The 12,700-nt window shown below is 32.3% G+C and overlaps 1 protein-coding gene across 1 annotated transcript in view; it reads right to left on the bottom strand.

Annotated features, from left to right (window-relative positions):
• Window positions 1-6,104: 6,104 nt before the first annotated feature.
• LOC117110095 (lysophospholipid acyltransferase 1-like) overlaps window positions 6,105-12,700 on the bottom strand; it is a 49,880-nt gene continuing 43,284 nt past the window's right edge. The window contains exons 11-12 of the mRNA XM_033252682.1: window positions 11,957-12,108; window positions 6,105-11,036 (exon numbers count right to left, since the gene is read on the bottom strand). Of these exons, the coding sequence (XP_033108573.1) occupies window positions 10,814-11,036; window positions 11,957-12,108 (375 nt within the window). The 3' untranslated portion in view covers window positions 6,105-10,813. The remainder of the gene's footprint in view (window positions 11,037-11,956; window positions 12,109-12,700) is intronic.

Genomic DNA, 12,700 nt, shown 5'->3' with positions numbered 1-12,700 from the left:
CAATTATAGATAGCTCAATTCATTCCATTTTATTTGAGACTACTGGCAGTTTCTTGTGCTACACACAATCATCAGGTATGAACAAGGTGTTATGCAGCCTAACACCTTGTTCACACCTTATTATTTTTGTCCCATTTGCTTATTCTATTTTCTAGCTGTGTTTGAGCGGGCCTTGAATTTTAGTTGGGGCCCCAACGAAATCCGTTTTAACTAATAGACACTTTTCTAATTCAGGCACTTTCTTACATTTAATATAATCATATAATGAAGATTTTGTACAAGTATTACTTAACCACATCATTACACATTTGACGATTAATAAATTTAAATGACTTAACCATGTTTAATCACGTGGGATATCAGTAGAGAACACATGTTTAAATCCAGCGTCACTGAGCATTTTGATAGAATTAGGCCTAAGCCATTTCCATCTTATGTTAACATCATTAATATGTATGGCAAACAACCACTTAATAACAGTTTAGGCCATCTGTGATCATCTAAATTAACACGTCTGTCAAAGTATTTAATTTGCTTACTATTGATATTCTCAATTGTATCCCAAACCGACCTTTAAGGCAGATGACGGCGTATTTCTTGGTGCTTTAAGAATTGATTTAGCCATTTTAGTTGTAAGTTTTCCAATTTGTTGTAATCACTTGCACTATATGCAGATGAATGTAGGTAAAAATGGCCCCGGTAAAAATGGCCCCAATGAAAAAATTCAGTAATAGAAATAATATTTTTTTTTAAATCTTCAAATATTTAAATAAAAGGCCTAGTTGTAAAAAGCAAGAATTGAATCAATAACAAATACAGTTACACAACAGATGCAAATAATGTACTGAGATATTATCGGAAAACAATGGCCACTGAATAATATATTTGATAAGAGAAATAAGTTTTAAAAACGTTATTCCACTAACAAAGTAGAGGAATGACATACATACAGTACTTCAGCTACCAAAATATGCAACTCCTAGATAACCACAAAATTCACTTTTGTTAAGTACCGTATCAAATGAAATAACTTTACATGTTATAAACAATGCAAATAAACAGTAGTTAAGCATGTGGATCAATTGTGTGTTTGAATCACAAGTTCATGTATAGGAAAAGGGAGACTCTTACTTTCTCACAAACTTAGCAATAAATGTGCTTAGAGTTACTTCAAAGAAGTATTTGTTAATCATATATTGTTTTTAAAGTAAACTGAATAATTAGGAATAGGCCTACATTTATTTAAGCAACTTATTTAATTGCATACTTGGTTTTTACTTCCCGCCAACTAAATTTAAGTGCCTAAAACTATACTAAATAATGTAAACTGAGATACTATATATATATATATATGTAAATATGGCAATTATGCTAAGAATTAAAATGGTGTGTAATTGTGAGGGTATAGGGAGGATTATGGTATTTCTAAATCCCACAAACCTCCCAAAACACACTGTAGAAAACTAAACAATTCAATTTTGATTGACTTACTTGGTATATCAATAAGAAAATTAAATATTCTTAAGAACCTATTTTTTGGTTAAAATGTTGATATTTTGTGAAAATAAATACACCAAAAACCGCCAAACACACTGCGAACCCCACCCAAACCCTTTAATTATGATGGTAGAACTCTCTATTTCTAAAAAAAAAAACAAAAACAAAAAAAAACAAAACAAAAAAACAACAATAATTTGATGTTCATATAAACTCATTGTTTGTGGGGCTTACCAATACCCGGATTGAATTTCTGGAAAATTGTGATTCAGTGAAATTGGCCACAAATAAATTATTTTAGTATTATTAAATGCATGATTTATGTTGATTTATTGATTATGTTGTTGCTATTTTTTAACATTTAAATGGAAAAAAAGTGTTATTCATGGCTTTTTTTTATCTTTGAATATTTTATAATTGTTGAATATGTAATTCCTGCAAAAAGTAAAATGTAAACGGCAATTTATTTGATGATAGATTCCTTTTTAAAAACTAAATTATTTCAGTTAAAAGAAATGCATATAATGATTTTAAAAAATCAGTCTTAATACAGAATTTTATTATTGGGGCCATTTTTACCTACCTGTCATTTGGGGCCATTTTTACCGGGGCCATTTTTTCCTGGGCCATTTTTACCGGGGCCATTTTTCCGGGCCCATTTTTTCCTGGTCCATTTTTTCCTGGGCCATTTTTTCCGGGGCCATTCTTACCGTACACCATATGCAGATACCGCACACGTATGGACGGAAGCGCAATGTTCTTAAACAAAATATCCCAAAAATAAACTCTGTTAAAATTATTCTGACTATTAATAATGGATTTAATGTAACCGATTAATCTGTTACCTTTCCTTGTAACCTGATTAACATGAACACATTCGGAAAAGCTCCTAGATATGTTAACACCCAGGTAGGCCTACTTATAGCTATCAACTTCTGTAATATATCACCTAAAGGCCAATGTTTATTTTTGTTTGTCCGTTTGCCAACCACATTTCACTTACTAAATTTGAAGTTAAGTTTCCGTTTATTAGAAAACTGACTGGTAATATTAAGCTTTGTAAATCAATTTCTTCATTGCCAATCAAAACGACGTCATCAGCCCACTCAGGCAGCTAATTTTCCTGCCTAAGGTATTATAACAGCCTACATGTTCATTACGTAACATCTTAGAAAGTTCATTAATAAAAATACAAAATAGAAAATGGGAGACAAGACGCAACCTTGTTTTACACCTTCATTTACACCGAAAAAAATCTGTAACAACATCACCAAATTTAACATTGTATTGAACGTTGGTATATAGCTTATCAATTATATTCCATCTACCACGGATACCAGTATTCCAAGCAATTGACAGAAGGCCATTTCGCCAAACGGAAAGGGCTTTTTAATTAAGAGTCGCGCCAAACAAAGCTGTGCTCTACGTGTCACGTCCTGACTGACTTATGGAATTTCAGGACTAAAATCTTAAATACCGTACCACCATCCAATTAAATTTAAACTAAGAAGCAGTTATTCATTTTATTATTATTATTGTTTTAAGTTAAAATTGTTATTTTTTATTTATTCGCATATATTTATTTACATGTGTGTATGAATTTATATTTATGAGTGCATGTATGTATTTGTTTGTGTAAGTATATATATATGTGTATGTGAATGTATGTATGTGTATATATATATGGACACTTGTGTGTGTGTGTGTATGTATATATAATATATGTGTATATGCACATGTATATGTATATGTGAGTATATATATTTGTATATATATATATATATATATACATAGCTTGATAAAGACTTATAGTCGAAAGTACTCGCTAACTCTGAAAATAAATTTTGTGGCATATATCTGATACCATCTGACTCGTTATTTACTGTATGTATATTTGCCTATNNNTGTGTGTGTAATTGTATGCGTATTTATTTATGAACTCATTTATTGAATTACTGTACATGTTTTTTAATTTTACGTATACATTTTTATCTTTTAACTGGGGTGAGGATGGGGGCTGTTCAGTATCTTTTCATGTATTTAGTTTTCTTTGTCCAGTGTTAATTCATTATGTTTTAATTCTATTTTTTAATTTTGCTGTTTCTGAACTAATTATATTTTTCATTACTTGTTTTCTTTTTCATTTTCATTGTTTTTCTTGTATTTTTGTGGTTTTAAGTTACAATCTTATATATTGTCGTGTGCTTTATAAAAGCGTTGTTCAATAAAGTTCAATTCAATTAAACATCTAAAGCACTTTTAATGAATTACACCCTCAACGTTTAATTTTAGATCCAGCAAAGATAAGATCTTTTGAGAGATCCAGGGACGCTGTCAACAAGCCTCTGAAATTGTACGATATTCAACTTTTTTTGGTAGATAATATCAGATAGCTGTGAAGACATAGGCCTAATAAGAATTTTATTGCTGAAAATAATCAGTGGTAACATGAAACAGTGCTACTATAAGGCTAGGCCTGGATGGACCCCACTCTTGCTCAAGAGGCCATGCAAGTGCTGCTCGGCCGGGCTAGTAGGGCCTAGGCTAGGCCTCAGCCAGCTACGTTTTCTGCAGTGTAGGCTACGGACTGAGTAGGCCTAGCCTAAGCTAGGTAGGCCTATCTAGTAGTAGTAGTACTCTCCCAGATAAGCAGGTGGGGATGCGACTAGACCTGTTGTTTGTGGAGGTGAAAGACTTACAACGTAGTTTAATATCATTAATTTCAAGTCAATAAAAATTTTTTAAGTTCAGAATTTTACATAAATTAATTTAATCAACAGAGATGTAGCATACAAACATGAAGCAGGTGTCAAGTAGAAGTCTTCAGGAAGCTCGTCAACGATTGGCTCGTTTCCCTCATGCATTGTCTCAATGTTCACAGCAGGTTATTTTTTTTAATTTCATAACCTTTATGTATTGTATTTGCATGTTACAACAAATAATATAAAGCGAGACTTTATTTTATTCCTTGTTTCGCGCACATATTTTTTTAAGATTATTGGAGGAGGGCGGAATAAAAATAAAATGTTGTTTTCTTATTTAAGCAAATAGTTTTGCCGAAATCATCCAGACGGAGGAGAAAATAAAAATAAAATTTTATTGGGGAATGTAAAATAGGATGGTTAAATGCTTCAAATTATATAATTATGAAGAAATATACATATCTTATCTTTGGAGATTTCAAGGCAGCGGGAGGGCGTAATAAAAATAAAGATGAACTTTTATTTTTTTCTGAAATTTCAACTTTTTCGTGGCAGCGGGTGCGCTAATTGGTCAAAAATAAAATGTTATGTTTATTTGAAATCATCAATATTTGCAGTCGTATGGTTTGCTAAGCAAGGTATAAAAAAAGTCTTGCCTGAAGAACATTAAAATGTAAGATGGTGGGATGTCAAAAGACCAGTCAAGAAAAAATAAATAAAACATCCATTGATCTGTTCAGCCAACTCCAAGATCCAATATTTTATTTATTTATATTAAATTGTTTGTTTTGCCTATTTAATAACACATAGGCATATTCACTGAAAGAAAGCAGTGCTGGTCAAAACACTTAAAAGGAGTGATAGACATGCAAATACTAGTTGATCCTGCCCCTATCATGTGAAGTTATTTTCTGACAATCATCATTATGTGAGTGCCTTTGTCATTGTCACCTGGGCCTACAGTACTTTATAACTAATATTCTGTGTTTCAGGCATCTATATATGGAAATTGTGTAGCTGCTAAAGAGAATGTTTCCAAAGACTGTTGTGCAAAAGAATTCCAAGCTTTTTCTAAATGCTTTCAAGCAGCTGTAAGTCTGAGTCATTACTTCTACTGTATTACTGTATTTTTTTAGTGAGCACATTGTACTTTATTATCTTTATCACCAGTGGAAGTGTTTCTCCATATTATCATGTGATCTACCCAAACATAAATTTACAATACAGTACTGCTCATTTTGCTAGTATATATACTTTATACTTTTTTTTCCCTTTTTAATAAATTGTCTTAGTACTGTAATTGCATTGAAACATGTAAAAGTTCAGTATTAATTAAGTGCTTTGACATTCACAGGTGAAGACCAAATGATGATGTCATCAATGCGTTGATCGGAACTGATGAAATGAATTGAGCATCGAGCATCAATAACAGCAGGGCAGATTGTTGATATGGATGCTAATTCTTCCAGATGGTCTGTTTGTTCTGTATATTGACATGTACTGGGAATAGAGGTTGTGATATGATTCATTAGAGTAGTTTTGGAGATGATGTTCAGAACAAGGCAATGCGTGAACAATATTTCAAACATTTCCAAGCTCAAAATTTGTGTTGTTTCCCGTCTCAGTTCTTTAGTTCATTCTGCCCATACGTTTTCATCATTGAAATCAATAATATTGTGGTGTTAATTATGGAAAATCATTGTTTATAGAGTTATTGTGGGAATTCTGCTTTTTAAGCAGTTGTAGAAAACACCCACACACAGGACCATCAAATGAAGTTTGACAATGCCTAATATAAAATCAGTTTTGACTAAAGACGAAAAGCAACAGATACACACTGCAGTAGTTGGTGGAAAGGTTCAAATAAACGCTGCAAATAACAGAGAGATAAAACCATGTCTCCTCTTTAATTATTAGTGCATTTTATTAATTATATTTAAAAAAATTATTTCAAAAAGCCATGTTATTTCTCATTCTTAATCATTTGCATCGTACAAAAATAACTCGCATATATTCCATATGAAAACAGATAACCAAAACATGTACAATATGTATCTACTGAAAGCTTATCTCTACTGCAGTGAATGGGAGTGGAGTTCCTGGGGAAGGGTGGCTCCGGAGAATACAACACCAATACATTACAAGTAAGCAGTCATTTAAACTGAATACATTACGATGACCTGTTAAGGGAAGTGGTTATTGGTAATAACAGGATTATTGACTACAAATGCTAGAGGATTTCAGATCTTTGTTATATAATTTTCATAACACGTACCTTCCAACATATTGCTAGATATTTCTTGTAATTTTTATATCTATGTTTTTATTTAAAAAAATTACCAGGTGGTTGTTATTTTGACAATGGATTCCAATATATTGAAATTGTATTGGTATCACAGAGGAAAATGTACATGGAGCAGTACTTACTACCACTATCACTAACGAAAAAAAATACCTGACTTCCGTTGTATATATATATAAATATATATATATATATAACAGTACATCATAAGCCAAGGTTTTTTTTTTTTTTTTTTTTTTTTAAGGAAGCTAAACTTTAAAATCTCAATTGAGGTCTCAACTGTGGAACTCTGAAATCATTTTAACATTTGGTTTTTTTTTTTTACTCTGTAACAGAAATTAAAGCTAAACCATATGTAATCGGTCATATAGTCTGTACTCAAGTTAAAGTACACGAATAATGACACTATCATACCCTACCATCATTTGTAGTATGTATCCCGTGTGAGATAATACTTGTCTTCAAATGCAATCTATTCATAATTCCCACAGTATCATATCCTTCAATAGGATTTCTGAATGAAAAAATACAGATACACCAAATTGTATGACAAACTAAGAAGGGTTAAATTCACTCACTATAAATCTGACATGTTAATTACTGCCTTCTGTTGTGAAATGACAGGAAAACATACCCTCTATATATTTCTCAGGCAGACATGTTTTGAGCAACTGCATTTACATCACACAGAGTATAACAATACTATATGACAAATCTAAATCATCAAATTCTGTCATCTTGAGAACACTAGAGTATTAAAGTCAAACTAACTTTTACAGAAGGGCTGTTATAAATGCGTAACCATAGAAACCAAAAGCTGGGCACAAACTGTCGGCTGATGGTGCAATTCAATCAAGATTAAGTTGGTGTGACTTTTTCAACGATTGCCCACTTACACTGCCACTGACAATCTGCAGACAGCGTCTCAAAGACAAGTGTGTACAGAACGAAGGTGGATTTGTCAGCCAACACTGTATATGCCCAACTTAAGGGTGCCATCACTTATTTCACTTCACAATTCCAATATTTTTCCACATTTTAGTCTTCTACTTCGAAAGATGCATGATAAACTTTAAATATTCAAAATGCCATGCCATAAGTCCAGTCAATGTAACCTTGACAACCATTATAGGTTGTGTGATTGACAGGCCTGCTAGTAGTATTGCAACAAGGAATCACAGTCATACCAGCACCATTATTCAACCTTTAAACCATTCATACAAAATGTAATACCAGCATGTCCCATTAATAACAATTTATAAATTATGAAATAACATGATGTCCCTATATTCATACATTATTAATTACCAACATGTCCCTTTAATAACATTTATAAATTAACAAATAACAGCATGTCCCTTTAATAACATTTATTAAAGGGACAAAGTTGGTATGTTAGGTTAGGCTTATATGAGCAAACAATCATTAAGTAAAGATCACACTTGGTGGGATAAATAGAACCTAAAAATTGTAGTGCATTATTTACAATTCATATAATTTATTTTTAAAACTTACTAATTTTCTTTTATTATTCTAATATGATTATTTATTAAATATTCTTTCTTTTAACACATATCAATACCTTTATTACTTGAGGGGATTTAGTTTACAATGATTTAACATAACATAGGTATTTTATATAGTGCCTTTCACAATCAAAAAACACATTAAAGCACATCTAATATTATAACCCCTGGATCCATATCAGCATGCAAATTCCTTAAAAAACCCCTTTCAAATAAAAAAAAAAACAGTAATTGCATCAATAATTTGTAATGCCACTTTCCACAATGAGAACGTCATGCTTTCCGAATTCAACGAGATGGATTAGATCCATCCAGAATTCATCATTAGCAGTTTACAGACATCCTGGCTTGCTTAATCAACTTCCATCTACTTTTTTCAGGACATAAATATACTAATACTTATATCAAGGACTTTGAAGTCCTTACTTATATTCAGCTAAGCTATTGAATAGCACGAAAATCGGTCCTCCTGTACTTTTCACAGAGAACGACCCCCTCCCCCCTTATGGATACATTCACAATGATTGATGACGTGTTCAGTTGTACAGTATTGTGACTAACTTTTTAGATATTCCAACAATGTCATCGTTACATCATTCTTTATCTCCATGGTTACAATCGCAATACCTCACACGTCAGGTTGCATTGTGACACACAAACAATGATATCGTTGGTCAAATCTGAAGAGATGTAGCATATCTAATCGATTTTTGTTGTTAGCAATCAACAGTTGCATCCTCTTGTCATCCTCTTGTGAAAGAAAGATTTTTCTAAGCATCAATTAGACTGGCATACCAACTTATCCCTGGGAAACACAAAGTACAAAAACCTAAACTGCCCGACTCCAATGCCCACAATAATACATTGAGGATTACTGACAATTATCAATATGTATATATGCATCTTTGAACCAGGTGTTCTTTTATCAGCACCCATAGAAACAATAAATTTTGGTAGGATAGAATGTTTCATAATCTGTTGATTCAAGTAGCTAACACAAAACAAATCTAAACAGCACAGAAATCCATACGAAGGAACACCTTACAAATTAAATGATTATATTTCATTACAGTGTTCAAAATCAGTTATTTAATACACAAATAAAAAAAAAAGAAAAAAATGTTCATTTCCCAACATAAAAACCCCATAAAAATTGGAATAATTATGTTCCTTGATATTATAAAAAAATATTGCTAGTAGTTTTATGACCAATGATAGAGGTGAATTCCAAATTGAAAAGTTTTTATACTTGGTTTTTCCAAGTGGAAGTAGACACAAAGATAGATACTGAAAATACCTTTTAACGCCATTTACAATGCCTGAAGAGGACAATTGCACATAAACCACATTTAAAATCCAACCACATTAGATCCTGTTCTCGAGCCCTGTAATTTAATTATCGTCATAAACTTTTACTCACTTTAAAAATTTCTTTTTAATTTCAATTTTGAGTGGAAATCGCAATGGAAATTAATTGGAATGCTGATAAAATCTTTTCATTAGCAAATTAACCTATTAATTTCAGTTATGTTTTATTCATTAAGAAACCATGTAATTCACAATAATAAATGAATTATTTAATAATTACAAATAAAAAATATGAATAAAATTAAGTTTGATTTGATCAACTTAAAGGCGGTGGTATGTTCTAATGTACTGAAAATGGTAAAGTTTAAATATACAAAAAATTTATAAAATTATTTCACCGCATTTGATCACCAAAAACATAAATATAATTATATGGTGACATGAAGCTATGTAGAAATCATTAAAAAAAATTTAAAAAAAATGGAAAAGATTTATTAATCTATTATTCCATCAAGTAATAAATCAAAGATCAAGGTAAGATCTGCAAATATCACTGTAAACACAAGATTATGCAAACATGTTTAAAAGAGACAGGTGGTCATAGTTGCTAAAAATATAGTGTTATCTAAAACTAGGCCAGTGGAACACCTGAACCAGTTGTTGGGAAGTCTGTCCGGATTTTAATTAGAATCTCTTTCGAAGGCAGAGACTACCTGCCTGAGCGTGCCATTTTCAAGCATCTAGGTAGAATAGCTTTTAGCATCTTACCCCATCTGTCAGGTAAATATGCACCACTTATCAGGGGAAATGCTGATGCAACTGTTGAACATCAGCATAATCTGCTTTTTTGTTTCATTTGCAGACCTAGTGTATTACTCCAAAATGATCAGATACACAACTTTCTATCTTCTAACTTTCTTGATTCAGCTGTTTTCATATTAAATTGCTTTACGGTTTGATTTAGTCTTTCATCTTCCTATAGAATTTTTTACTTTTCCATTTCAATTCAATTCACAAGATGGTTGTCTCTTCCTAATTTTTTCCAGACCACATCTGCAGACTTTACTGTCTGCTTTTTAAAACGACCAATTAAATTCTTTTTAGTAGTTTCCTTTGAAATACTATTTAATCTGGTTACAAATGTATTAATCTGATATAATTTATGAAAAGTTTATAGTTTTTTTCTTTTAATATTGGTTGAATATTGAATACTAATAAATCCAACAGAACTATGATGACAGACAAAAACAACGTAAGAATATTTTAATTCATTCTTACGTTGTTTAAATTAACAGAAAAAATGTCAGAAACTTGATATTGGTATTATTTTCCAAAAACCCCATTATATAGTTTCCCTATATGTTTCTATAACAATGGCCTTTGAAGAGAACAACTATAGGATCTGATAAAAGCTAGGTGATTGTGATAGATTCGTCGTAGATTACACATGTATAAATATTGATGACTCTTCATCATCTCTATCTCTGTTTCTTGTCTTCTCCATTGACGGCCATCTTCATCAAGTCACTGGCTACTAGTGTGTGAGCTGAGCCATTGAGTGCACTCCCGTTGTGATGAGTGTGATTACTCATGTTATGATTTTTCTCTACTTTCTCCTCCGTTGACTTTACTCTTCGCTTTGGTCTGGGCAAAACAATTAGTGCAACCAGTCCTAGGATATGCAGGAACCAGTATATGGAGCTAGAAGAAAAAATCAGAGTTGGAATCAAGTAAAGGTAAATGTAGGAGAATAACTTGCAGTGTCATTGTGTTGAATTTTGTATGGGCGTGGTCTGTGACTACTAGCCTCAGTAAAGAGGCGATTATAGTAGCTTTTTGTGGGGCTGAAATGAACCATAGCATCAGGGTAACCCCCTGCAATGGGTTCTTTAAAGTGCACACGAGCCAGACGTGTCCTCGTGTTCACTGGACCTTCATTTCAAGTCCTCTAGAATCGAGGAGCGGCTTGAACCAGCGCGGTTGTTAAGGCAGTAGTAAATGATGGTAACAACTGGTATCAACCACGTGACAGGGACACTCTAAAAGTGAATTAATTCACTGTTGAGGAAAAGACAATGGCGAACATGAGATTTAGTATTCAGTATTTAGTATCTGTTTCCTAGTATGGAATCAACTCTTGGAGGTACTTATAATGAATAGTAATATTTGTCAGAGTTGTTGTGGACATTTCAATTTTGAAATACAGATCTTTCGATGTTTCCCTTAATGTACGGATGGGAATAGAAATGGGTCGGAAGGCCACACACATACACAGATATAGTAGCTTGTTAAAATTTGATGTTACTGGTGTGTTTGTAAAAACCTTTATGCAATGCTTTTAAAGCGCTTTATGCTCAGTTTTGATATTACTTTTACAGAGTATCGTGCCATAACAAGGAGGGTTTTTCTTGACAGAGATGGCCACATACATGGAGTTTTTAATTTATTTTTGTGGGTGGCAAAAGAAATCATTGTCAGGTCACACTTGGCCCACCTGCGGTCTATCTGGTCTATTATATGTTGGCTTTTGGAAGTCATTGGACATAAACATTGGTTCTATGAGGGCATAATGTAAACCACTAAAAACCAAAAAGCAATGATGCATTTAACAGTCCACTTACTTGAAATACTCTATGGTAGGTGCTACCTTTAAGAAGGTAAATGGAGCAATAAAGTAAGCCAGTGTCAGGTGAGTCACAAACCAAGTGATTACATCATACAGTTGCTTCGTCCTCACAGATTTCAGAAAATATGGACGAATTGAATACCGCAACTGCAGAAAGTTTTAGAAAAAATGCAAATAATAAGAATTTGACATTACATTCAACATTACATTTGACCTCTAAATAAAAAGATTCATATAAATACACAAAAAAAATATAAAGTAATAGATGATCTACATATAAATTATATCTCAACATTTGCTTATTGTAGTTTCCTAAGCACCATACTATTACTATTGGGATTGGACTTATATTGGTCAAAACATATACCTGGTCAGTTTGGTAAACCTAAGTAACCCAAGCCATGAGGTAAGTTCAACAGAGCGATTTGCACCGATATATAATAAACAGGAATGTTTTCCTGAAGTAGTCAACTTCAGTGCAAGCACCGCAACTCTAAATCTACTTCAGCGGAGTATTGAATGTAATGGAAAATTTTATTCTGCACTTGTGCACTGAAAATCTATAAATTCAGACTTGTCTACATTTGACTGCGTGCTATAGTTGTGTATTTAACAGCAATTTTGCGCACGTGAAAAAGTATTTAAATACAAGTGCTAAAAGCTGTACAATTTCGCCAAGGGAGTTATCATTCAGTATTCAATGTAATTTATTGTCATTTTTAAAAATCATGTTACATAG

Source organism: Anneissia japonica, unplaced genomic scaffold (genome assembly GCF_011630105.1).
Source record: "Anneissia japonica isolate Jap-2015-1 unplaced genomic scaffold, ASM1163010v1 scaffold287580_len341680_cov180, whole genome shotgun sequence".
Lineage (NCBI taxonomy): Eukaryota > Metazoa > Echinodermata > Crinoidea > Comatulida > Comatulidae > Anneissia > Anneissia japonica.
The sequence above is the reverse complement of the archived record's forward strand: the minus strand, read 5'-3'. Positions and strand labels throughout refer to the sequence as shown.